We start from the raw sequence: 26,486 nt of genomic DNA, 5'->3' as shown, positions 1-26,486 counted from the left end.
ATGGTAAGCAGCAGTAATGGTTTCTGGTTTTAATGGATCTGTCAGTGTGAAGTGTTTCCCCCTGATTTGTTCCTGATAGTATGCATTCGACAAGTTTTTGTAGATTAAGTTTTTAAAGGCGTGATATTAAATAGTGTCTTATAGGCATTATAATACGTATTCTCTGCATAAATCATTCCTGACAGCCGTGAGCTGAAATTTTGTTCTGCTTTTCAAGGTGTTACTTATGTGAATTTTTATTTTAATTTTTGATTTTTATCCGTTTGTGGTGGGCATCGAAAACTGTACAAGGAAAGTGAGCTGACAAACCATAATGAATGACTATGCAAGATCTCTCGGGGATTAGACTACATCATGAAATGTTAACAACAGGCAGTTTGCTTGCATCCTTCTTTCAATGGAGTTGTGTTCACAGTGTTGCTGCTGTGAATGAAGACCCTTCATAATGAAACTTGCTCAAGGGAATGCCTGAATGTGATCTTTATACTCTGGCATTATAACTTGGCAATGAATACATGATGCACTATATCATATCTAGTTTTGTTCTTGCCCCGGGGACTACAAATTGGATTTTGGACAAAATTATGGCAAGGCTGCTATTAAGGGAATGAGGATTATTACTGATATGATAAATGTGTTGGTGTGGGAACAGTGTGTGTGGTAATAAACACAGCAGGCATCTTCAGATTACTTGCATTGTTTGCCACATTGCTTTGTACAGTTAATCACAGAGTGATTTAAGAAATAAGAATTTTTTTAAAAAATGTAAAGCACTTTATATCTAATGTAGAAAGGTGTTCAGTTCCTGTACTGTGTTCTTGAGAATATTGCCATTGACAAAAAACTCAGGAGCCCCGGTGAAAATGTTTTCGAAATCTCAGGCTATTCCCTAGGTCTGTATTGCTCCCTCTCAGTTTTGCAGGCTTATTTTAGGGTCATCTAATATCGCTCTACCTCTCCGGAGCATGGGATGTTCTTCCTTCATTTTCTCCTCAAGAATAAAATCAAAAGTATTTCAACACCAAACTGTCACTTTAATGATTGCGCTTGTCAGATTGATTTTATCTAAGCAGATAAGGCATATTCAGATTCTAAAGGGTCAAGGAGAAGGATTTTCCGAGCAACGGGACATTATCTCGGCAGGGATCCGGAAGGAGGGAGAAATCCATTTGTCCTGCCACCTGGATTGCCATCAGCTAACGTGTTGATTGCGTTCCTAAGCTGTGAATTCGATGCTCGTATAAACTGACCCTTTAGTATTCACCCTTTCAGTTCAGGACGTTGTGACGGGTAGGATCAGCTTTAAGCCTTCTTGTGTTGAATATTTAAAACTCACTGGCAGGTGTAATTTATTACACACTATTTTTTAAGCTGTTCCTGTTCAGTAGTGTCTCAAGAGGTCGCTTAAATAGCAAATATCATGAGACAAGTAGGTATGAGCTCGGTTTCATCACGTTTGGCGTACATCTTCTGTAAAGAACGGGCTTCAAATGGGCTTTCTGCTTAAGGTACTGAAAGTCACACTGAATGTCATGGATGAAATGGGGATGTTTATAGAAAAAGAAAATGGTGGGGCTGTCAGTGTGCATTAGCGAGTGTTGCGTGAGTGATATAGTTTCCCCAGTAGCATCTTTGCACCTCCTCCAGTTGGGTGCAGTCACATTAGGCCCAATCTCCGGGGCAGACGTACTCAACCTTATTAAAATACTGTGCAGCCACCTTTCTGGGCACAGCTGCAGGGATTACTGGTTGCTGGTTGTCACGTTACATTAGGAAAAATGCTATTCTGTTGTCAGCGGGGAGAAAGTAGTGCAGGACAGAAAGCTGAACAAGACTCATGAGGGCAATAAAATGACAAAAGGACTGTGTTCTATACTAACAGGCCAGCAGCACATCTAGAAATCCTTGCTACGCTCAGTGAACATCTGCAGCATTCCCTTTAATTTGTTGACTTATGATAAGTTGAGCTCTGTAAAAGCTGGTTTTCTTTAAAAATGGGATGATTAGATTATTAAACTCATTAATCTTTGACAAGGGTGGATGGAGATAGTTTTAGGAAGGGTCAAGTTTTTAAAATGTTTGCTGTTACCACTAACTAATGCACTAATGAAGGAAGTTTTATCAAAGTTGAAAAATAAAAAATAAAGTTTTGCCCTTGTTTTCTTTCTTCCATATTAACCAGCTTTTCTTAATGAGTGTACCTGCATGTCAGAAAACATCTGCTCTGTAATTTTTAATAAGAAGGTATCATGCTAAATGAATATCTGAAGTTGAGAGAGAACTGCACAGCTCAGTAACAAATTTAGTTTCTTACTTGATATGGAAGATACATCACTGCAAGAGGCGTTCATGTTGGTGAAAATGCATTTTTTCAACTACCTATTAGCACCTGCAGCTTTAAATGCATGGAAATTATGGGGAATTTTTCATAGCTGGGCTTCCATTCCATTGTGTATTATGTAATTATACCATTCAGTTTGAAGAACAGGGCTATTTTTTAATCATTGCCCATCTGTTCATTAAAAACCAGAGCTAAATAAAACAGACTGATCCACTCACTTCATTTGAGGCAGATGTGCTGGCCCTTCTGTCCGGTCTGCACTGATATGCAAAGTCCTTTATCTAATGCTACCTTGAAGAGAACACTCATTTACTTTCTAGTAAAAATATCATACAAGTCCAAATGACAAAATGCATTTTTACAATACATATGTATTAATTTATGGATACGCAAAGTTTTGCTACCTGCAAATGTGGTAGCATTATTTTATTTTTAGGACACGTAGGCATATATATATAGGCTCTTACATGTGAACAATTTAGTTTAAAATAGTTTATTAATTACTATGGAAATCAGAAATTTGAATCAAGGTTGTAATATGAGGTGTGCAAATATAATTGTGTGCCGATCGGAAACAATGCAGTGTTTGTCATACTCTTTGCTTTGTCTCGCTGTCGCATGGCAGAGAGGGCTGTGCCAGGCTTGCTGCTGGCCGAGGTGGAGTGAGCAGGGAGTCGGCGGAGCGTGGCTTACGAGACTGAGCGCCGAGAGAGGCTGGCAGCTGCAGCCTTCTCTGCAGCCCGTAGATAAGGCTAACTGTGACAGACAGAGCCTCCCTAATACTGCCGAGAGTGCTCAGGCATAACCGCATGTTTCCCCCAAATCTGGACTCTGCACACATGATAATGTGGTGTACTGTGAGCACCAGCAGCAAACAGGAACTTGGCACAACTTCAGGAGTGCTTTGAGTATTTGTTCACATTAATTCAGTAAAAGGTAAATCAAATAAGTTCTAGCAATTGGATTTTTTAAAAAAAAAGGATATTACTAATTTATGACCTTTCTTAACATTTCGGCATTCACCGGTAAAGTGCATGGATCAATTTTGGCTGAGATTTATTGGCAGGTGAAATTTCTTAACATGGATTTCCCTATTAATGTTAGCGAGAAACATTGATATTATAAAAAAAGAAGTGTGAATAGGGGTTCAAAATCTTGACAGTTTTCAAGCCACATTTTCTAGACTGTTTGATTTATGGGGTTGCACAGACAAGAGACGGTGAACTGATGAATGTGCAGCCGTTGAAAATGATGACTTGGCTCATCATAATTTTTCATTTACTCCATCCAGTAGTGTCCTTATTGCGTTGTGGTACTGTTTACACCTCTTCTAGGAGAGGGAGAGCCAAGAACCTGTTCATGTACGTCTCTGTTCATCACAGCCTCAATAAGTGTGATCGGTGTTTGTCGAGGCTTCAACATCTTCGACCATGATTCAGCAAGATATCAATAACCTTTGGGCTCACGTTGCTGCAGGAAAAAGGCCTTTGGTTTAGCATACGTAAAATGCAGTTTATAAATGCCAGTTACCACTTTCCGTTGAGAAAGCAGGATTTGGATGATTTTCATTAATAATAATGTAACAACAGCATGCGAGCTTAATGAGGTGGCAGAGTTGCTCTGTACGTCTGGGACTTAGTCACTGATGTGTTTTTAATGCCATCTACAGTGAGATGAGTTAAAATGTCTATTAAGTGTATGTTCCTGGCTTTTAATAAATTTACCTTAAGTAACAAATCTCATATTCCAGCATGGCGGGTATTTCAATAGCAAAAAAAAAGAGTAAAGGACAGAGCTCCCGAGTTAAGCAGCCCTTTGAAGAGTATGGACTCTGTAAATTACAACTGTTGAATTATTCCATTAATAATAATCCACTTGTTACCATGCCAAATTGTAAAATGTATCTGGAGGCTGAATTTAGATAACAATTCTGCTTGCTGCAGTATCTTTTGAGTATAAATAACATGGTCTGTTCTGTTTTCCAGAGGATGTGATTGCTGGTATTTTAGATTTTCCATTTAGGCAGTGTTCCAACATATTGTAAGTGCCTGAAGTTCTTGTATGAATTATCTTATTTTTTTGCATAAAATGCCAATATCTTGCAGCCTCTGAAGTATTTGGTTGTGTACCTTCTGTTCAGTATAATTTCCTAAAATAAAAGAATAATATTTTAAGCAAGGAATGTTTTTAGTAGTTTGTTGTGTGTTGTATTTACAGGTAACATTTCAAGACTTGAATAACTGCACATATGAATCCATAATTAAAATAAAATATATTTGTTTGGAAGTCAGGGTTGGGAATTAAAACATACTCCAGCTTTCTCAAGTCCTCTGGTCTTGTAACTGGATGAAGTCTGTCCAGATTAATTGGACACTTAACAAACATGCTCACATTTAAAAGTAACAACTCACTATTACATGAATCCAGCACTGTTGACGCCATTTTCACGAATTAGGTGGTTTTGGTTTATTATATCTAACACACTTTGAAATGACAGTATTTAAAAAACTCACAGAAAAGATAAAAACTTTCTTGTTAAGCTGAAAAAAGAGCTGTGCTATTAAAGTGCTAAATATGCTGCAAATGTGCAAACATATCCAGCAGATCTCGCCTTGTCCCATTGATAAGAATTGAATTAAGTTTAAATTGGGGGAAAGAGCTAGTATGACAGTGAGCTATTACTTAAGAGCTAATGTCATTCTCAATTCTATTAAATTAAAATGAGTGAAGGAATTGCTGGAGGGGCGGATGGGCTTGCTTTCACAATAGAACATCCAGTATAGGGGCAAGTAAATTCAGATCGAATCCCGTTCTTTCTCTTTCCTTCTGTCTTAGCTTCCAGTGTGTATTTGCTTTACAAGCCACTCATCCCAAACAGCCTCAGTTGTAGAAAGCAAAAATAAAACAACTTTCAGCAGTAAAAAAACATAGAAGTGAATGTTTTTTTTATTCTTCCGCTTGTAATTATATTAACAATATGAAAGAATGGGGAAAAAAATCAGGAATGCAGCCGTTCTGATGTGGCAGATCCAGTCGAAGGAGTGCGGTAACTAACCAGTGGCTTGGGCCGTTCTGTTTTGTAGTTTTGTATTTGCTGCTCTGCGAAGGGAGCCGATGTGAAAGAAAGGGAATGACGTCTGACAGCTAATTGACATTTTAATGAAGCCAGAGGCTAGCAGTAGGCTGATAATTGGAAGAACCCGCTCTCCAGACAGCAAGGCCCGATAAGACTTAAAAACATGCTGCACATTTTTTTTTAAAATCTGATTTTTAAGCAAAACAACAGGCGTAATTAAAGTTACAGGAATGCAAATAACACATGACTTGGCATTAACATCTATTCAGACTGCTTCAAAAGTGACTTGGACAGCAATAGGAATTTATTTTTGCAGCTTTCCAATAGCATTGCTTCTCAACAGTGTGATTTAGACAGCAGATTTAGGTTCTCTTTGCATTTACGGTGTGCTTTACAGGGTTGCAGAAGTACAGTGGAGACTAAAACAAGGTTTCTTAATTTGTTAGGCTGAAAGCTGCAGTTATCCTCTATATTCTGGGTTTCCTGTGGATTAGCCATAACAGCTTTTATGAATCATTTTTAAGTATAGTACAGTGCTGCTGGAAAAGGCTGTTTTGCTAACACCTACAGTGTCTGCAAAATGAAATGATCCGACATGCAGGATGGAACTGGGTCACATGATTTAAGTACAAATGCTGTCTTGAATTGAAAACTTCTGTCATATAATACAGACACACTATTTTGGACAATCTTGGCTTATGACCTTCCTGACCTGTCACTTCCACCCTTGCAAAAATATTTTTCCCCGTGTACGTGAACCCACCTCTTTTCATGTCCACAGTTGTGACAAAACACGGATAACTTTAAAAGAAAGTTAGATCTTGCCAAGCTGGTAAGTCATTGCATCCATTTGCATTGACAAATTTATCTCTTTGCTGTAAAGCTCTGTATGTTTAGTGTGGAACAGCACGTGCTTTTACTGTAGTTACTGCCTGGGCCCTTCTCTTTGATTAACTCTTGGGTGGTTTCACTGAGAATACCTTTTCTCTTGCTTTCCTGTATATGAGGTGCTTTCAAGCTTCTACATGTTAAAGTATCTTAAGAATGTGAAGTAACTGATGCTGCAGGTTCTGTACTGTACTCCTGCAAAAGAGGCGATAGAACTCGTACAAGCACAGGTGTGTCTCTAGGATCATGCCTTATCTTTGCTTCTTAGTGCTGTGAGTGGCTTTAGCTGTTTTGATGCAAGATTGGATGTTGGGTGCGTTGCCTGAGGGTACAGCAACATCACAATGAACACATTATGTCACTTCAAATTTCTCTGTGAATACAGCCAACAGTGGGCATTCTCTCGGAAGAGGCTGTTTGATACAGTATGGAGCCATAAAAATAACTGCAAAATCCAGTGCCAACATCATAAACGATACTAAATCAAATCTGGAAATAAACATCTCTGTGTGATTTTTTAGGGAATTCCTGATTTATGTTTTCCACAACAAATTTGTCATCATTTTTGGAGCTCGAGTCATTTTTAGGAATTGTTATTCTATTCAGAGACATCTGTATATTATTCAAATACCGTTTTTGAAACCTCTGCTTTATTGGATTTTTACAGATACATTGTTGGAACGAGCTGAACCTTCTGTGGTGAAATCCTGAGAAAATATGATTTGAAAAGCTTTGCAGAATAATTTTTAAATGTGTACTTATCTGGGTTTTAGAAAATAACGTTGTACTGTAAGATCAGTAGCTTCCCCTGTTCAGAACCCATACCTAGAGGAGTTGCTGCTCTGGCATTGAATTGGTAAAATTGGTAATCGGTCCTTACAGGACACAGCCCGTCCTATTTTTTACAAGTGATTCAAATGGTGTTTTCTTAAAACATAAGTAAAGTTAATTCTAGAATGGGTATCAATGTGAAGGATGTCTTAGTCCATATTAACATTTGTAAAAGAAAACCCACAATACTTGAAATAAGACCATTAGACCTTGCTGCACAGGATCAATTAAAAAGTGTCTGGCGGCTCATTTTCATTTCTGTAAGGTCAGTTCTCTGCGGAGTGTATCATGTCAGTGAAAACGGGTTCATTTGTAAGTAGCTCCTCATGGGGCTCCTCATACCCTCACATCAGTTCTCGCCACTTGACACTAATATCCTTCTTTCTAAGGGGAGATTTAGCCCTCGCCGTATCAGTGCAGCCTGTTACTGCAATAAATTGCAAAGCAGTTCTGCCCTGCGAAACTGGCGATTATCTGCCACTGTGCACCACTGCAGGGAGGACACTGTGATCTCGGAGGCACAGTGTGCACAGTGGGGTTGTGCGTGTTGGGTTTGAGAGGGAATTAAGATATTGGTGTAAAAGTGTACCGCGCTGCTGTGACTCTTCATCTGAGCTCATCACGCTCCAAACCTCATTTTTCGAAGGTCTAGTGCTGAGGACACCGTTTCATTCCCTCTAAAATGTTCACCTAAATCAATGTGATCGAGGCAGAAAATCAACAAGCATGTTATTTATTGATCTGTCTTTTATTCTTATCTCAGTGGTTTCTTGTTAGTGTCAGTTTTTGAAAACCCCTAAATATCTTCTGTTCAATAAAACACACATTGATCTTTTCTGTGCCCCATCAAGATAATAAAGATATTCATTCACTAACTGTACAAAAGATTAGACAATGTGTTTTATACATTTTTTTTTATTCCTTGTTTAGGGTTGTCTACTGAAGGTTTGTATCGTGTGAGTGGAAACAAGACGGATCAAGATAATATTCAGAAGCAGTTTGACCAAGGTACTGATCATTGTCTTGTATTTTTCCTTATTTTTTTTGTTTTTCAGTTCTACTGTCTCATGAAAGTATGATTAAAAATAAAAATTATGTTCTGTGATTGTTTGCCAAAGTAACCTCTAAAAGAATTCAGGTGTCTTTTGTAACCCCTCACCATGGTCTTCCCTAGGGAGTGCATTCTTTCAGTTTAACTTGTAGGAAGCTTAATCCAAAACAGAAATCATTTCTGAAACTGGACCGAGTCTGATAAAAGAATTGTACATCTTAGGAGGCATGAATTTTGTTTTAAATTTGTTCATATTAGCCCTTTATCTTTGGTTTTTATGTTTCCAAACCCACTCAGGTTGAGTTAGAATCCACAGAGGATGTTTTTACTGGGTGGCTGAATCTTACACTTGAGCGGGGATGGTTTGCCTGAAAGAATGACTATCAGCACATATCTGCCTACTGGCTTGGAACCATTTTCCCTTCTTTTTGTGTTTTTTTTCTTCTCATTTTCCTGACTGTGTGGTTTTCCCCTTTATATAATGTATTGGACATTGTGGGGAAAAATAGATATTTTTATCCCTGGATGTACAGTTGTGGTTTTTCATAGTAGCTCTATGTATAATGACAGCTGTCACTTTACCTCAGGCTTGCTGCTCAGAGGGTTTTGTTTTGTCTTGCAGACCACAGTGTGGACTTGATGGCAATGGATGTGGCAGTAAATGCTGTTGCGGGGGCTCTCAAAGCTTTCTTTGCTGACCTGCCTGATCCTCTTATTCCTTACAATCTTCACCCAGAGCTGGTGGAAGCAGCCAGTAAGTAGAAACATGCTGCATTTCTGAAGGAGCTTAAACAGGCAGATGGTGGCAGGTCTGCTTGCACAATGCAGAATTGTTGCTTCTGTGCTTTCTCTCTGTCTCTCTTCAGCAGTGACAAGATATTGTCAGTGCTGGCAGGGGTGAGCAGTGCAAGCTGAGAGGAGAGGAAAATGAGAATTCAATAGTCCTATCTGTTGATCTCTGTTAGATGCATCTCGTACTTATCCAAAGGTTTTGTTCTTTCCTTTTCTGGTGGTTTTGCTTAAACATTGACAGGCAGGTCATCTGAATAGCTGCACTGTAGATTTTGATACCGTAGCCAAAAGCTGCTTCTGCCTGTCTAGTCAGGAAACACCCTATGGAATGAATGTGAATCAAATCTGTAGACCTTTGTATTTGAGTGAGGGAAGGTTTATTGCATTAATGTCAATAAAAAGGTTTCCTGGGAGAAGAAAAACTAAAAAAAAAAAATGAAATAAAATATATGGATGTAAACCTCATGAGAAATATCACTGAACTTGCACATACCCACAGAAGTCTGTTTTTTTAGTGAAATTCCCTTACTGATTTCAAGAAACGCAATACGTACAGTATATACTGAACATGAACTGAACTAGCTTGCTGAGATGAGAAGTATTTCTAAATGCTCATTAATTTATGGGCTGATGTGCCCTCATGTACCTGTATTCTCCTGTTGCCCAAATCATTTACTTTCAGGATTTTCTTTTCCAATTTTCACAGGAGGTTTTATATACATGTATGGAAAATCAGAGGAAATGTACCACTGCAACAAATAACTTTGTAAATGATCATGAATATGACAATCTTTTTTCTAGTGAAATAGTGACATTTTATTGACATTTATTTGAGCGGACATGGTAGAAGTAAATTCTTATGTTGATCAACAGGACGTCTGCTGTGAAAGTCACAGGCAAAATCATGTATGGAAGCAATATAGGCTGTACATCTGTGATACATGCTGTGCGACAGGTCTAGTGACACTGTCTAGTGAGACGTTGTGTCATTCTTCACATAGAGCCATAGTCACGTGCCTGTTCACCGGTCTCTGAGCCCTAGATGCCACACTTCATCCCAGCTCCTCCCACAAATGCTCAGTGGGTCTTATGGCTGACAACCACTGCATTTTCATGTCACAAGAAAATCACTGTCAGACAAGTAGTACGAGGACATTTTTGTCCAGGAATTGTCCAGCTGGGATGGCAGTGCCAACTGCACTAAGATGTTGTTTTATTGAGAACTTGCATATGACATGGTGTTTCTTTTCTGTGTTTTTCTGTCTTTTAAACAACATTCTACAAGTTAAATGACCTCTTCAGCTGTTCTCAATCAACTTCCCCTGTTGCTAAGCACTAAATCACTAATGAGATAATTTAGTATTTATTTAACAGTCAAAGACACTTAGGAGTATCATAGTCAATCAAGAATGATCAATTAATCAAATTGAACCTAAAACCATTTAATCAATATCCATTTTCCTAAAAACAGAATTTATGAATGCATAGTGATTTTTCCTTTAATACTCAGTTGATGAATAATAATGTTTTGACCTAAATATTGATTAGAGATGTGTTAGGAATTTAGATGAAAATAGAATCCTGACATTAGACAGTTTAATAATTTTCTGCATAAGTACATTGCAGATGTATCCTTATGAAGAAATGTGTCCATAACCTCAAGAAAATAACTGTAGACAAAGCTGGTAAATCATTTTTTAATTAAAAGCTGTCTGTCTCAACCTACAGGAAATGTATTATCCATGGCACTACACTTTAAGTAGTTATTCAGTTAAATGCAGAACAGGATTTAATGTTGAATATATTTAATAGTCTGTAATGTATTTCTGTTAATTTCAGACTTCTAAATACAACAAAAGCCCTGGCTGTAACTCAGTGGTAGCAGTTTACAGATGTTTTCAAGAAATACCCTTGTATACATCAATTAATCATGTAACATGACAGATCAACAGTGGTTTTCTAATACCTGTTCATAAGGAGCATTTTACAAGTTCAAAGCTGCAAGCAGAAGACTCCAAAGAATACTAACTAGGCTGGTTGAGGAATCTGTACATCCTACGAATGAGAAAGTCACATGAGAAAAATCACAGGGAAAAAAGAGCCACTTGAAAATCAGACCCACAAAATGTGACGCTTCATCGAATGTTTTCTCCCTTGCAGTTACAAAAATATTCAGTATAAACATTTGAAATACATATAACATTTGAATAATAAAATTGTGACATAACTAGAGATTAGGGCACCTGTGCTCTGTTTCTCTCTGAATTTACTTTCTTCGTGTATTCCTCATGTTCTTTTTTTTTTACATTTTTCTTTTTTGGGGTCAAGAATCTTGATCTTTGGGATACTCTTGATCTTTCTGGAATAAGTGCTTTAAAGAATCCTTTAGTGCACATATGAATTTGTGTCATTCAATCCATTATGGTACATACATGTTCTGTGTTAATAGTCTTCCTTCAGTCACTGAATTTTCGTCTTGCATGCTTTCATGTCAGACAGAGGCTGGCAGGTGTGAGCTCTATCCTCTGTCTTCACACTTGTCTGATTAGAACAGTTGTGTGATGATAAAGGTCTGGATGAGCAGCCGGTTTGAGGACACTTGCAGACTATTTTGGTGTTTGCTTAGAAAACCTGTGTGTTAAAGGAGGAATTGCCAACCTGCATCACGCTCAGCGGAGACTAACTTCTGTATAAAATAGTATTGGCACAGAATAGGCAGATGTACTTTAAAAAAACTGTACGGTTTAGTATCCTCCAAAGGCGGATGGTATTCCACTGATTGTACTTAAGGAAATGAGTTGTTGATCACAGACTGTTAACGAAACATTTTCAAACAGTCACTTAAGACTGGTATTACCAAATAGGAAATTGCTGATGTAGCGCCTTTCAATAAAAGTTGTGAAAAGATCAGACCAATTTTAAGTCTTTCTTCCATTACATGCTAGGTGATGTAATGGAAAACAAAGGATCACCTATATGGTAGCAGGTCTGACCACAACAGTAAAATTCTGTTGGATTGTTAACATGGGTTATTGTTTGCCATATAATTAAATATACATTCTGGTGTAGATAAACTATTGTTTTGATATTTTAAATATTTAGATTAATAGGAAAGATTTTACAAGCTGCAAGGAAAATTCAGAAAGATAAAGATAACCAGAAAAGTTAAGGGGAAGCTATAAGGAAGTACATTTAAAACTGAGGAACGGGAAGCACTTTATTACACAAAAGGTTGTAGGAGTATTGAACACACTATGCTGCATTAATTATTAATTATTGATTGACATGTTGTCATGTCAATCAATAATTAATAATAATTTCTTACACTTATATAGTGCTTTTCTGGACACTCTACTTAAAGCACTTTACAGGTAATAAGGATTCCCCTCCACCACCACCAATGTGCAGCATCCATGATGCAATGGCAGCCATAATGTGGGCAGTATGCTCACCTCACATCAGCTCTGAGTGGGGAGGAGAACAGTGTTGAAGCCAATTCATAGGTGCGGATTATTAGGAGGCCATGATTTGTAATGGCCAATGGGAAATTTGGCCAGGATGCCGGGATGACACCCCCACTCTTTTCGAGAAATGCCCTGGGATTTTTAATGACTACAGAGAGTCAGGACTTCGGTTTTAAGTCTCATCCAAGAGACGGAATCTATTTTACAGTAGTGTGTCCCTGTCACTATAGTGGGGCATTAGGACCCACACAGTTCACAGAGTGAGCACCCTCTACTGGCCCCACTAACACCACTTCAGCAGCAACCTTAGTTTCTCCCTGGAGGTCTCCAATGCAGGTACTGATCAGGCTCACACCTGCCTAGCCAGTTCTGAGCTGCAGGGTGATATGGCTGCTGGCTAATCAAGCCAATTTCTTGATTTTTTTTTGTAGGAAATGGCTGGGTGATATCCTCAGATCACGTAACTACTTGAACAAGCTATGTGGGCTTAATGTTCTCCTCTTGTTTGTAATCTTTCTTGTGTTCTTTAAAGTTTTACTTTTGTAATGAATGAACAAAACACCAATCTGTTATGTTTTCTCTTTGTACAGAAATAGTTGACCGTACAGAGAGGCTCAGAGTCTTAAAGGATATTGTGAAGAAATTCCCATCTGTGAACTATGAAGTGTTTAAGTATGTCATAACTCACCTTAACAGGTATGGGAAATAAACGTGTTTTCTTTCTATATATAGAATGTTTTGTAACATTTCTGTACATTTCTTATGTAATAATATTACTTATTTGTTTGAGGCTTTCAGGATTTTAGAATTTGTGAGTGTAATTTCTGACATTCGAGCATTTCCAATCCTGGAATGTTTAGGAAATGAAGCGGAAAATACCTGACATATTACATTTGTGCATCCTGATAACAAGATACAAATTGTCAAGCACTCCTAAAAGAGCTAGTTAGTAACCTGTATAGTCATCTTTTTTTATTCACTGTGTTTATACTTGTATTTAATGCCTTGAATTATCTTAAAAGGTTAGGGATCCCTAACCCTTGCGTAAATTGCGAGTCAACTGTAAGTAAATTTCTTCTGAAAACGTAATTTAAATTGTTTGAAATCCTAACCAGTTTAAAGTGAAGTACATGACAATAAAAATGCTCCTGGGTCTAACAAAAATAAAAAATCTCATGTTTATACTGATACAAAAATAAATTCTGTTATAAGCATAAATTGATTCTCCTGACATATATGAATAAGTGGAATAGGATCAATAGATATTGATTAGAGCCTGTCTTTTCCTGGAGGGCTTTGTATCTGCAGAGGGCGGAAGTGCTTCTGAGCCTCTATACTTGCAGATGTTTGAGGAAAGCGGTAGTGATGTGTGGCGAGGAGTGAGCTGCCTAGGTACTCTGTCTCCAGTGGGGCAGCATTTCAGTTCTGGAAAGTATCTCTGGGTGGTCGCAGAATCCTAATCCTGTGGGGTAATCTGATGGATATCCTTACCGCAAAGAGTAATCTGGATGTAATAGTCATACTTCTATGCTAATTCTGTGTTATTCATTGTTGTTATGTGCCTGGTACTGTAAATAACAATTACATTTTTCTGTAGCTATAGGTTAACCTCTTGGTTACTCTTTGTTCCAAGTTCTTTTTAAAATTCATTAAGGGAATCAAGTGAACTAGCTAAACATTTTTAATTGCTGCTGTGTTGTTGGATATATTTTGCTCTTTCCATTAGTTTTTAAAAAGAATGCCTGCCTCTGTCTCTCCTTTCACAAAAGCAAACAGGTATTTAATAAAAAAGGCACTCCAACTCAGTTTTCTCCGTTTAATTCAACATTGAGAATACATTTTAAGAATGCTTTAAAAACATTTTGCATAGACTGTACAACACCATGCTGATTTTAAGTCTTATTTCTAGATCACTTAATATTTGAGCTTAAGAAGATGAATTTGAATGTTTTTCCTGTGGTTAATGTTGACAGCTCTTAATCATATTTTTATAATGCAACAAGCAAAATATTTTAGTCCACTAATCCTGGTTATTTTCTCTGAGCTCTGCATTCTAATTTTAAAGAGCAGCTCAGACTGCAGGCAGCCCCCACATCTCATTTCTTTCACAAATGGAATACATTAATGTTACCAATCTAAATCTGGTCTGAGGGAGGCACAACAGAAAATGGAATGCAAGAGGAATATAGCACAAGATTACTTTATTGTATTTTAAGTTCTGTGGCAATCGTGATCATCGCTGGAATAATGCAATTTCCAAGGTCATAGGCTTTCCTGCACAGATTATACCCGTGTGTGTGTGTACCACAGGTGAATACATTTCTGGTTTACCAAAGTGTCCCCCAGTACCTTGTAGTGTGATGCATTCATAACATATAAAGAAAAAGATGGCTGTGTAAAAAATATGTAAATTAAATCCACCCATCTATATAATTACTTTTAATACTAACCAGCTTGAAAACCTTGATTATACTTCTCTTACTGTACATCTGCAGCACCATGCATGGGCTTGATCAAGATGAATACAACACATGCCCCAGGCCAGAGTGCAGGCTTTGTTGTTAGCTGAAACCTCTCCTTCACTGAAAAGTGCCTAGCCTACAGTTAGGCTTTTTGTGGTTATGCAGTTAGCCAAGGCTATCTATCCATCTCCATTGTACCCAGTCCAGAAGTACTTAAAGTATGTGACAGATTGCCCAAAGCTCAGGGTTACTGTGAATGGGCAGCCTCCAGTGGACGGGACCCATTCTGCCCTCTGAATGCCAGAGTTTCTACTGGATGAGACTCCAAGGCTTAGTTATTTACAACGTGTTTTGTTGTATTAAAATGTGAGCCCCAAGACTTGTAACAAGTCAGTGTGACGAAAACAGACAGATCTTTTGTTTTCTAGATTTTAGCAATATTTGTATCTAAACTTCTCGGCACTGTCTGGAAATACTTTCTGAGTGTTTAAACCGTACCGTAGAACAGAATAGAAAAAAGTCAGGAAAAGACTAAAAATAGCCACAGGAAAGCCTAGTTTGTGCCGTGCTGGTCAGCAGTCCCATTTCTCTTAAGGGGAGGAATACAATTAGAGCTGCAGCTGTGGGTTTGAGTTCATTTCCCCTGGGTGACATCAGGAGACCTGCAGCCCCATTCACACTATACAGCCCATTTGGTTCGCTTATTGTCTAGGTTCTGCTGATGATTCCAGGGCTGTTTTTTATAGAACTTGATCTATAAAACGACAATGCTTTTCCTCATTTTCCACGATTAATATAATTGAGCAGGTCCAGCTGTTTTTCTTTTCTTTTTAAGGCAATATAATAGGGCGTGATTCAGATTTTTTTTCCTATACATGGCTCACATGCTCCTTTTAGCCTGCACAGTGTGACCACCAGTTTGACACAGTCTATATTGATCAGACGCATCATATTTAAGCCTTCACGAGGAGCATGATGTGAGCTCATGCAGTGCATTCTTAAAAGAAAGCAGCTGGTGTTTGGTCCATAGCACTTCTTAGAGCCATGAAACGAAGGAGCAAGGGAATTATCTAGCAGTTGGAATCAGGCTGTTAATAAACTGCTCCCAACTACCCGTCTTGATAAATGAACATAATGAAATCTGTGACATCTGACTTTTTCATATTGCTCTGGTCAGGATTTTCAGAAGCCCAACTTGTTGAGATTTTCTCAATTGAATCTTTATTGTTGCATTGTAAGCATAATCATTTCCCATTTTACTCTTTCATTTAAATGTTTTAACCAGGATGTTCATTGTCTTTGCTCTGTTTTGCTTCCCCCCACCTGCAGAGTGAGCCAGCAAAGCAAAACCACTCTAATGACAGCAGATAACCTCTCCATCTGCTTTTGGCCTACGCTAATGAGACCCGATTTTGAAAATAAGGACACGCTTTCCAACACCAAACTCAACCAGTCTGTTATAGAGTCCTTCATTCAGCAGTGCCAGTACTTCTTTTACAATGGAGAAATTGTAGAAACGTCCAACCCGGAGGGGACCCCACCACCGCAGCACAACGCCTCGCACATGGTCGAGGCCCTCGTCCCACTGCAGCTGCCGCCACCACTGCAGCCCCAGCAGATCCAGCATCAGCTGCAGGCAGATCCGTTGGCCTTGTAAGGAAATGGGAACACCTGGATCAGCTTTCAGCTGCACGAGGATTTTGAGCCTCCGGAAAGCCAACCTTGATATCGCGCAACTCGGTTTTATCCCTAATGGACCATTCAGCTGCACAGTTGATAATAGCACCGCTTTCTAATTTGTACTGCAGTAATGGCTTTGCACTCAGTTCTCAAGCCTCGGTATGGACAACATGGGCATGACTGGAGCTGGTGTTGTTTCCAACACAGTAGGCTGCAAAATGTAATCTGGCTGCTGCATGACACTTCAGTGCTACCACCAAGCAACTCAATGGGAACCTTCTTCACAACTCCGGCTGTTGTGGATAAAGTATTTATATAAGAAACTAAGATTTTTTTTTTATATAGAAAAAAACAAAGATCGTAATATTTGTGTGTAAATCGTGAACATGATCACATGCGGCCTGTTTTAATGGCTGTAATTGCTACTTTGTGTGGTTTTTTTTTTCGGCAATTGGTTTTTGTTAAAAACTTCGACGTGGGCGGGAGAATGCTCAGCTGTGGTGTGTTTCCCAACCTTCCAGCTATTTGCACTGTTTGGGATGGGACTTCCTGTGTTAATGACAATGCCAAGTGCACTGTTAGAACATTCTCAAATGATCTTTGCACCTTCTGTCTGGTGACAAGAGCCTGTGGAATCTCTGTTCTTCTGTTGTGTATCCCACTGTCCTGTGCAGCACAATTCTTTTGGACACTCATTATGAAGCAGTCTGTTTATTTCTATTTTTGTTTAAATGTCTTAGTGCTTCTCACTTTCATCAAATAGGAAACATTTTGTAAAGTCCGTGTTACTTAATCTAAATTTGCATGTTTTCACCTTTTGTAAGCGACAAAACGTTTGATCTTCTACACAAACACAAAAACCATTTTTGTTAATTTAAAGAGTTAGTTTTTCCTAACATGGTTGCGGGGAACACAAACTGAAGTTATTTTTTCACACTTTTTCATAGAAGATGTCAAGTCTTTTCATAGCTTACTGTACTCACATGGGTCAACTGCATTGTCTTCAAACCAAATCAGGGTTTTTCCAGGATGTTACACTATTTTGGTTCTAATTGTACGTTACCCTAACTAGAGAAACAGAAATACATATATAAATATATATATAAAAATATATATAAAAGATTGCTAATATAGCAATAAATACTATGGGGTACTGAAACTAAGCCTATTGGCTGTAAATGTATAATCTTGTAAAACTTATAATCAGATTTCTTTATGTGGTATGATGTACTAAAATTGAGTTAGATAATTGTGTACTTAATTCACAATCTTAAAAAGTCATCGCTTTTTCTTATTTTAAATTTGGTACCGATTTTTTTTGCTGTAAAATGCTGCTTATATAGAAATGTTCAAGGAAAAAAAAGTTTTGTTTGAGGTAGTGTAAAACAGCTGACATTTAAAGCCAAGTTCTAGCTGGAATCAGAAACCATAGTACAGATGTAATGCGTTTATTTTTTTAGGCTTTGCAGAACCATTGTTATTCCATAACTTTACAAAAATGCTAAAAGAGGGGGTAAAATTCATTTGGTTGGGTCAAATCTGCAGCTGCTAGAAAAAACCTTTTGTGTAATAAGATCTGCCTCATTTAAGCTGGTGTACAAACTCTTAAGATTTTAACATCCTCTCCTATGTATAATAGTAAATAAATGATTTTGAGAAAGTAATCTTAAGAGTTTGGTTTACTCAGTATTTTTTTCCTGAAATAAAATCTCATTTTTTTTCAACACCGTGTCCGAAGTGTTGCTGGAAATGGAGAAATCTGCGATGATCTCTGCTTTCACAGCAGTGGCTTGACTAATGCACTCAGAATGCAAGTCAGCCCTCTGAAATGCCAAAAGCACAATACTTTCATAAGGTTACACCCTTCAAGTGATGCCTGCACAGACGCCTGTGTTCAAGTAAAAACACTCAACACACGTTTTGGTTCAAAGTATTATCTGCGGACTGGTAATAGGATTTAGCATTAATGGAGAAGAAAAATACTTTTTTTCTGCAATGTGAAACCATGCAAGATTATGTTCCCAGGAACAGCATACAGGTGCAAATGAAACGTTTTGTTCTTTCACTTTAAAATTACGTCAAGCTCGAAGATCCAGTTACCAAATTTCTCATCTACGGTTACTCGCAGGGATGCACAAGTACCCCGAGAGGCATTAAAATTGCAGCAAAGCAATTGAGCTTTTATTGCCTCTCATTGTACCCAATATCCATTTTACTGCCCAACACCAAAAAATAAAAGGACTGATATAATCCATCTACCACGGCAAGCTAAGCAGCTTCCCTTGAGTGAGTCAAGGAGATAAAAGCGTAAGCACAGGCCGGTAAAATCTCCCAAATTCATGTAGGTGCACACTTTCGGCGTGTGCTGCTGACAAACCGGTCAGGGACACTCCACCAGCTCCTACGACCCATAGTAACGAGCTGTGATTGGCCGGTGCAGGCAGCCCGTGCAGGGGCCGTCTCCCGTCTACTTTCCGGCATGCCGCGACTTTCACCGGGCTGAGCGTGGATCTCCTCCACCTACCGAGAGGGCCCACGCGAGGGGTCCACTCAGGTTTGCCGGTGGGTGTAGGCGGATTGGCTCGCCGATGGTGCGCTGCCAAGTCAAAACGTGCGGCAAGCCCTTTGTGCGTAACTCGTGTGGGTGTGTCCCTCCAGGTGTGCGTGGTAGCAGCACTTCCTGCGCCCTCATAGACGAAGATCTACTGACGAGGATAACAAGAGAATTGCACTTGCATACGCGAAGGCAGCAGCGATCACTTTCATTACTTAAAATCGGCTGCCTGTTTTCCACGAGCCCTCCTGATCAGCGCATTAACGACCGAATTGAACCTTCGTCCGAAAACTTGAGCAGGAATATAAAGCAAGACAGAAAATAATATCCACTTGCAAAAACATTTCGGCACATATTCCTCTTTTTGCAATAGTTATTGGAGTAAACGTGCCATCTACTGGCGTAAACTGAAACAACAATCACAGCCGGTGCTCCTAGCACAGCATGAGTACGCGTTAAATGTGTTTTTTTTGGTTATTTGAATAATTAAACACGGAGTCAGGCACTTTGTCGTTATGAAGATAAACTACGCTTCCTTTTTTACTTATGATGTAGCTTTACTCAACCTCACCCATTTTCAGATCAGGCCTGAAACAGTTTAATGATGTGAGGATTTAGCATGCCAAGCCGAAGATTGTTTTTTAAAAAAGGTACAATTGCTTCGATATTTTTTTAATTGTTATATTTGACTTATGCAGTTGCAAAACATTTGGGTTATAGGGAAGGATAATATATACTACACTACATTGCAATAATAGATTTGCTCTTAATTTGCTCAAAATGCTCATGTACACGTTTGTGGTGTGGCTGAAATTGGTATGTAGATTTATAGCCGTTCTATAGCTAGTGAATTAATTTTCCAAAATGATCTGATTCGGTCACAGAAATTTTAAACAAATCTCAGGCTTAATTATCAGCTTGAGAAAATATCTTAGAGGCGCCATTGTGTCATCCACAAATGTGCTTTTTATAGACAGATAAATTATCCAACAGTTCTGCGGCTGGTGCGACCGGGCACTCGTTTCTTTCCACTGAATTTCAATATCTGAGCCAACTGACTCACATGCCTTTCAGTGATACAGTCAATAGTGAACCATGATCAATCATAAAACATGATGTTAGATGTGTACACAGAAGGGAAAACAGCCACTTTATAAATCAAACGTTGCCTTTTTAAACAATAAAAAAGAGATTACGTAGTGCCATCTCGTGGACTTGTGCGAGAAGAGCCTACAGGCTCAAAACAATGCACGAAATAATATTAATAAAGGCTCTGGATAAGACTGGCTTTAATTATTCCTATTGCAGTTGCTTACGGTACAAAGCAAGTCTATCGATTGTTTTTCAGTAGCTGTATTCTTCGTCGCACTTTTTAAAAATCCCCCCAGGAATACACGTTGTTTGCAAAGTAGAAGAACCGAAGTAAATCGAAGCAACGACAGCCAGAGGACATCACTTTCCGTGTTGCCATCCTCGTCTAACCCGTCTTCTGCGGCTACATCTCAGTCCAAACAGCTGCCAGTGATGTAACTCGTCAAGAGTCTCGTAAACCACCCACGTCACCTGGTACCTGGGAGAAACGACATTAAAAAGGTCACCTTTTCACCCTTTCACAAACCATGACCAGAGTGCTCTCTGCAGAAAATTGGGTTTATTATTTGCTGGTCTGGCTGCTCTGCATTCATCGTCGTTATCGGGCAAATAGTGGTGCTCTGGTCAATTTAAAATGGCACCGACCGGACTGGACAAGGGGACACAGTCCCTGCTTTGGCTACTGGTGTCCCTAACAAAACAAGGACTGTGGGACGCGAGGAAGGACCTCAGAGGAAGGATGACGCGCGACGTCGCCAAATGGGGCTCGTCCACGGCGGGGCGCTGGCACTGCCGGGTTTCCCATGAGGCAGTGTGGGCGCAGAGCCTAGGGCCCACGGAGGAGGGAAACACTCGTGCCTCACGAAAAACGAGCTGAAACAACACGCTTGCGATCGACTCTCGGTGCTCCAGATCAATAATCATGCGCTCCCTAGCGGCTGTTCCAGAAACAGCCGAAGTATCGGGGTGACGGGCGCTCGACTCGCTCCATTAATCACGTGGTTCGGCATCGCGGGCATTCCAATGAGAAATTGATTTCATGATTGAATAATTAAATAATTCGCTGACAGATACTGTGATATGTATGCAATACACTATAAATCCTATAACTCACCAGTCCAGTTGAATCACCTCACTTTCTTTGCAATCGTTCGCTGTCCAGAGGTGCGGCTTGTTCAGCAGATTTGGGCTCAAGATCTTATTATAGGATGAAATTCGCTGATGATTTTTCGGACCGGGGGTGTCGCCAACAGAAATTTGGGAGCGCGGGGGGGAGGGGCGATTTTCCGGGAGATTATGGATCACTTGCGGGAGTCAAGGAGGAGACGCTGATTCCTGGGAGACTCCCGGAACTTCCGGGAGACGTGGGAGGTCTGGTATTAGCATAGTTTAAAGTGCATCATGTCAAGCAGTGTAATCCACTTGGCGTTTACTCCTCTTTTTGCATGTCGCAGTGAAAGTGCCTACGGCCTGCGGACACCAAAATTCACCCCTGAGCGCAGGAAGGGATTGTGCGCCGTGTACAGGGGCTCCGGTGGACATCCCTGTTCCCTGAGCTCCTGCTCCGCAGTTTCCCAGCCAGGACAGGGAACTGGACAAGAGCAAGCGGTGGGGCTCGAAGGGACTCCGGCCCCATCGTCCACTTGCGCTGATCGATAATGGACAATCACCTCATTCAGAAAGTTTTTATTGAGTGTTAGCTGGATCATTTGTTAGAATGTTTACTTATTGTGAGATGTTTTCTTTGGAATAACGTCTGTTTTCATTAGAAACGTTATAATCTAATCAGAACTATGATAACTACTCTGTAAAATATTACATTGTGAATAAAATATAGCATTAACAGTCAAATATTTACTTATTAATAAGTAAATAAAACATAGCTTAGTTAGATTTACACTACAGAAACGCTGTTTTCCCACCAGAGAGAGTATTAGGAAATGTGTGTTAGGGGGTCAGCCTCATCCAACAGTACATTAAGTCTCGAAATGATCAGAAATAAGAGCCGCTTGGGTGCATGGGAGCAGGAGACACAAGGGTGTTTGAATCCCAGAGCACACAGGAGCCTGTTTCCCAAGCACTCCAAGCACACAGCGTCGCTGCAGTGGGGGGGGGCACTTGAGAGGTGCTTAAAGGGGACAAGATCCTGTCCCCCAGCCCCCCCCCGAGAACAGCCCCGATCCTAGGCTTCACGCTGAGCCGTACCCTCCAGGACTTTAAAGGTTGTACAGGTTGTGTTAGGCAGCGCTTGTGTTGGGACTGAAAGACGGCCACAGTAGGAATAGGTTAGGACTGGACAGCTGACACCTCCCTAATTAAGCCAGAAATGCAGGGCGTACTCCAATGCAAAGCTATAATCTGGATCCCAGGCTAACAGATGAAGGTACAGCTCACTGAGGGTGGCAGACCTTGGACATCATGACAGGTCAAGGTTATGTCTTAATGCAAACCTGGAGTTTTGTAGGCATTTTTTACTGGGTAGGATCGACCAAGCTCCGGAGGGGACGCTGTAGAGCAACCACAGGAATATAAGGACAGCAGACCAGATTTATGGCATGTGCCTTTAACAGGCAAGAGAAAGACGCTCTAAGCGATATTGAGATTTGCAGCGGTTTCTCACTCCATTCGTGAAAAGGATTAAGATTTAATATACAGTAAATGCAATCTGATATATAGGTGGGACTCCGAATGAAATCGGCTGTAATCACTAATTCCTGTCCTTTCTGCTGTGCCAGATCAAGTTATCTAACGCCTGGCGCTGGCTGCTCTTTCCTTGCCTTTTTTTCTTCCCTGCTCTCTAAACTGCCCTCCTTTGTTTTGAAGAGCCAACCGCCCTGTAGGCCCAGCCCAGTGGTTACTGAAAAGGCAGTCGGCACAGGAAAGCCCTTCTCCTCTCGCCTTCCTCTGTGCTCCCAGCCCCTCCCACCTGGGGCCTTGAACCTCACAGAGGGACCACCTTACCGCGAGCACCAATAGCGCTGCAGAATGGCAGCCGTATCCCATCTCGGTTTCCACGGCAACAGTGGTCTTTCCCATAATGAGCTGCATCATCCGGACTGATGTAACAGCAGCATGCAGTGGGTCAAGCCAGGCACCTCCTTGCATCTCTCCCTACAGATGTGCTGAAATCATCTAGGAAGAATGGAGTAGACGAGGGAAATGGTACGTACGTTTTACCTTGGTGGTTGTTTTTTCAGTGGTTTTCTTTGTAATAATCCCCTCTCAGTGTGGAGCTTTTTCTGGTGCCTTGTGTCAGTGTTGCCGTGAATGCTAATAACAGCAGTACAGCTTTTTGCTTTGTTAAAGGGTAAGCGGAGGTGGCCGTCGCATACATAAATACCTTCCGCAGACAGCGAGGTTGGGACAAAGGCCTAGAATTTGTCACAACTCTGAATGCCCTGCGTTTAGGAATGCCATGTTTTTCTTTTTTGCTCTTTTGCTCGCGCAGGAGCAAGGCATAAGTCCTCAGTTCTGAGCACCGTACCGTCCACCCGCCTCAAATCCTGGCTTTGACTGTGCTGTACAGTGACCCGGCAGTGTGCGTACAGGAGGGGAGAGGTTCTGATCTCACGCGTGTGAGCTTTGATTATTCCTGTCCGCCAATGTCAGTAGCAGCGAGTTCTTTCTGCGTCGCTGGGTTTGAATCCCGCCGTGACCAGGAGCTGAACAGGACTCGTGGAAAACGAAGTGTAAAAGGCCAAACGGGGCACTCTGCTGGGGTGATGCTTCTAGTTTATGTCCCGGGGAAGTGCAGCAGGTTAATATTTTGGGGGATTTCTGTCAGGGCCCTTGAGCAGACCGTGTTTACACGATGGCTTATTTCTTGAATGTGTTGGGAGTGCAAACATGGGCATGAAACGAACCGTTATGCAGGAGCTGAGGAAGGCCCTGGCTCGAGCACATGATTAGCTCATTTGAGTATTGCTTTTGTACTTATTTGTTTCACTCTGGAAGTGCGTTGTCTTGCATTGTGTCACGGCCTGAATGGAGCGGTACCTTCGGTAGATGATTTGAAATGAGGTTCCAGTGGTATTTTATTCCGGCCGCGAGATCAGAGGGCTTTGCTGCTCCTGGGCTGTTGCAGCTGAGCAGCTCGTGAGGCCAGTCTGTCAGGCTGATGAATGTGTTTTGTTAGGAGTCCTGTGTGGCTGTGTGGGGGCACAGAACTGGGGCCCCTTTTGTGCTGGATTTAAAGACCCTGCTGAAGGAACACACTTGGCACACATTCTGTCTGGAGTGGCCTGATCAGCTGCTCCTCTGAGAGGCTGGCACAGTGCAGGCCGGCTCTTCAGGGAGTGGCTGCTGGAGGCAGGAAAACACCTTTGCTTTTGTCAAGATTCTCCGAGCTGATTTCACAAATAATACAAAAGAACAACCCCAATAAAAAGGGTGCAAACATGAAGGTGGAGTAAAAAACAAACATGTGACTATTATGTTAATCAATAAATGCCATTGATACATTAATAAAACAACATAGAGAAATCTGTGTTTACAGGCCACAAATCCTCTTTATCTTTATGTTCAGTAATAAACATAAAGCTGTTAATTCCCCCTACATTTAAGACGATTGGGAACAAATTGTTATTTGCAACGTCAACCTGAGGGTGCATTTATACAGTAAGATATTTGATATACTGTAGCAATATGAGAGAAGTACCTTGCTGTGTGAACACAAGAATCCACAACCTTCCATACAATCCTTTATCCTTCTCCGGGTCCAGAGCCCTGGTTACTGCTCTATGCTGATGGCTTGTTGTTGTAGCCATTTTCTGAAGGTTTTTTTCTAATTTAAGTATGTTTTTGTTTGATTTTCAAAGGTATTGTGTCTGGCAGACACTCCTGTTTGTGTGAAAGGTGCTGAGTCAAGGTATGTGTCAGTCCTACTGACCAGTGGGTGACCGGTGGGCATGAAGAAGATGGGGAACGCCCATTCTTATCTCCAGATCTTGACTGGAGCGAAATGGGATTTATTGTTATGTTATGCAAGGAAAAAGGACATTAAGGCTCCATAAAACAGTGCACCTAGTGGCTATCAAATGTTTTCAGCCATATTAATTTTATCATTTTTAATTTGTCAATTTTCAAAATAGCTGTTGAGCGAAACCCCTTCTGTGTTGTCTGCACATTACTTTCACCTTATTCTACTACACTACATGTTTAGAATGCGATACTCATTTGTACTGTAGCTCCTGTAAAGACACATCATGTAGACCTACTGTAGATCCAATAGCTTTGCCTCTTCACAACACAACCTAACCAGGCAAGTATGTGAAGCTGCACAGACGTTCTGGGCACTGGGACACTGCACCAAATCACCAACAAAACGTCTTGCTCGAGTGGAATTAAACCAAAAAAATTACGTCTGTAACAGCACTTTCATCTAACAAAGTTATGTTAATGAAGACTGCTATGTCACCTACTTCTTACACAGTGAAATGAAATGAGGCAAATACCATACTGGTATAACTGGTGTGTTATAGGAGCATCACCAAGCCAGCTGGAGATGGCCTGTGAACTGGGGTCGTTTGTATGGTTTTCAGAGGCTTGAAGGAATAGCCTGGGCAGAGATGCACAGCAGAAAGCAGAGATAGGGTGCTTTTTGGCACAGCAAAGCAAGGTTTTAAAATGATTCAAATTTGGTTCCTGAAATGGCAAACCTTTCATAATATTGGGACGCAGTCCTTGCTAAGATGACTCCCTGTCATCGGCGTGGCAAGATGAAGGCAGCTCCTGATGAGGACCCCAGCTGAGCGGGAAGAAAGGGAGGGCCGCCTGCCATGAATAATTGAGAGGCGCTCGGCGGCGGCTTGCGCAGGGGACACTGAGCTTCAGGTGGGGCTGTGCCATGAGCTGAGACAGGCCAGGCCTCTGATGAAGCCCCCGGGGACACGGCCGCGAGCCGCCCTGCTGTCCTCCTGCAGAGCAGGACGTGTCAGCCCCAGCTCTGACAGGAATACAGATGCTGGCCCAGTGGCCGGAGCCCATCCCTGTCTGTCCGGCATACGGCAAGAGCTGCTGCAGAAACACACACACAGACGCACGCACGCACGCACACACACACACACACACACACACGCTTCTGGAAGATCCCCTCCTGTTGCCCAGGGTTAGAAATGTTTATGTTGGTTTAGTGATGTGAAAATTGATCCACCCTCCCCCTTCATTAAAAAAAAAAAAACATAAATAGAACATCACAGAAACATATAAGATAAATTCAGCGTGCAAGGGTTTCTGTGTTTTTTTGGTTTGTTCTCC

The 26,486-nt window shown here is 40.7% G+C and overlaps 2 protein-coding genes and 1 long non-coding RNA gene across 6 annotated transcripts in view; 2 read left to right on the top strand and 1 right to left on the bottom strand.

The window, feature by feature from the left end:
- Positions 1 to 18,309, top strand: part of arhgap5 (Rho GTPase activating protein 5) — a 46,663-nt gene extending 28,354 nt beyond the window's left edge. For all 4 annotated transcript variants that reach the window (XM_069193039.1, XM_069193040.1, XM_069193041.1 and 1 more), the window contains exons 4-7: positions 8,067 to 8,144; positions 8,810 to 8,941; positions 13,034 to 13,139; positions 16,235 to 18,309. In XM_069193039.1, coding sequence (XP_069049140.1) covers positions 8,067 to 8,144; positions 8,810 to 8,941; positions 13,034 to 13,139; positions 16,235 to 16,562 — 644 coding nt within the window. In that variant the 3' untranslated portion in view covers positions 16,563 to 18,309. The remainder of the gene's footprint in view (positions 1 to 8,066; positions 8,145 to 8,809; positions 8,942 to 13,033; positions 13,140 to 16,234) is intronic.
- Positions 18,310 to 20,411: 2,102 nt separating this feature from the next.
- Positions 20,412 to 21,431, bottom strand: LOC107077755 (uncharacterized). Its single transcript, XR_001478749.2, has 2 exons — positions 21,346 to 21,431; positions 20,412 to 20,709 (listed from the first exon to the last, which is right to left on the bottom strand). It is a non-coding gene; the product is annotated as an uncharacterized lncRNA (long non-coding RNA).
- Positions 21,432 to 21,750: 319 nt separating this feature from the next.
- akap6 (A kinase (PRKA) anchor protein 6) overlaps positions 21,751 to 26,486 on the top strand; it is a 125,680-nt gene continuing 120,944 nt past the window's right edge. Inside the window, exons 1-2 of the mRNA XM_015350178.2 lie at positions 21,751 to 21,839; positions 23,055 to 23,393. The gene's annotated coding sequence lies outside the window, so the exon portion shown is untranslated. The remainder of the gene's footprint in view (positions 21,840 to 23,054; positions 23,394 to 26,486) is intronic.

This window comes from Lepisosteus oculatus, chromosome 8 (genome assembly GCF_040954835.1).
Source record: "Lepisosteus oculatus isolate fLepOcu1 chromosome 8, fLepOcu1.hap2, whole genome shotgun sequence".
NCBI lineage: Eukaryota > Metazoa > Chordata > Actinopteri > Semionotiformes > Lepisosteidae > Lepisosteus > Lepisosteus oculatus.
Note: the sequence above shows the minus strand (reverse complement) of the source record. Positions and strands in the feature narration are given on the sequence as shown.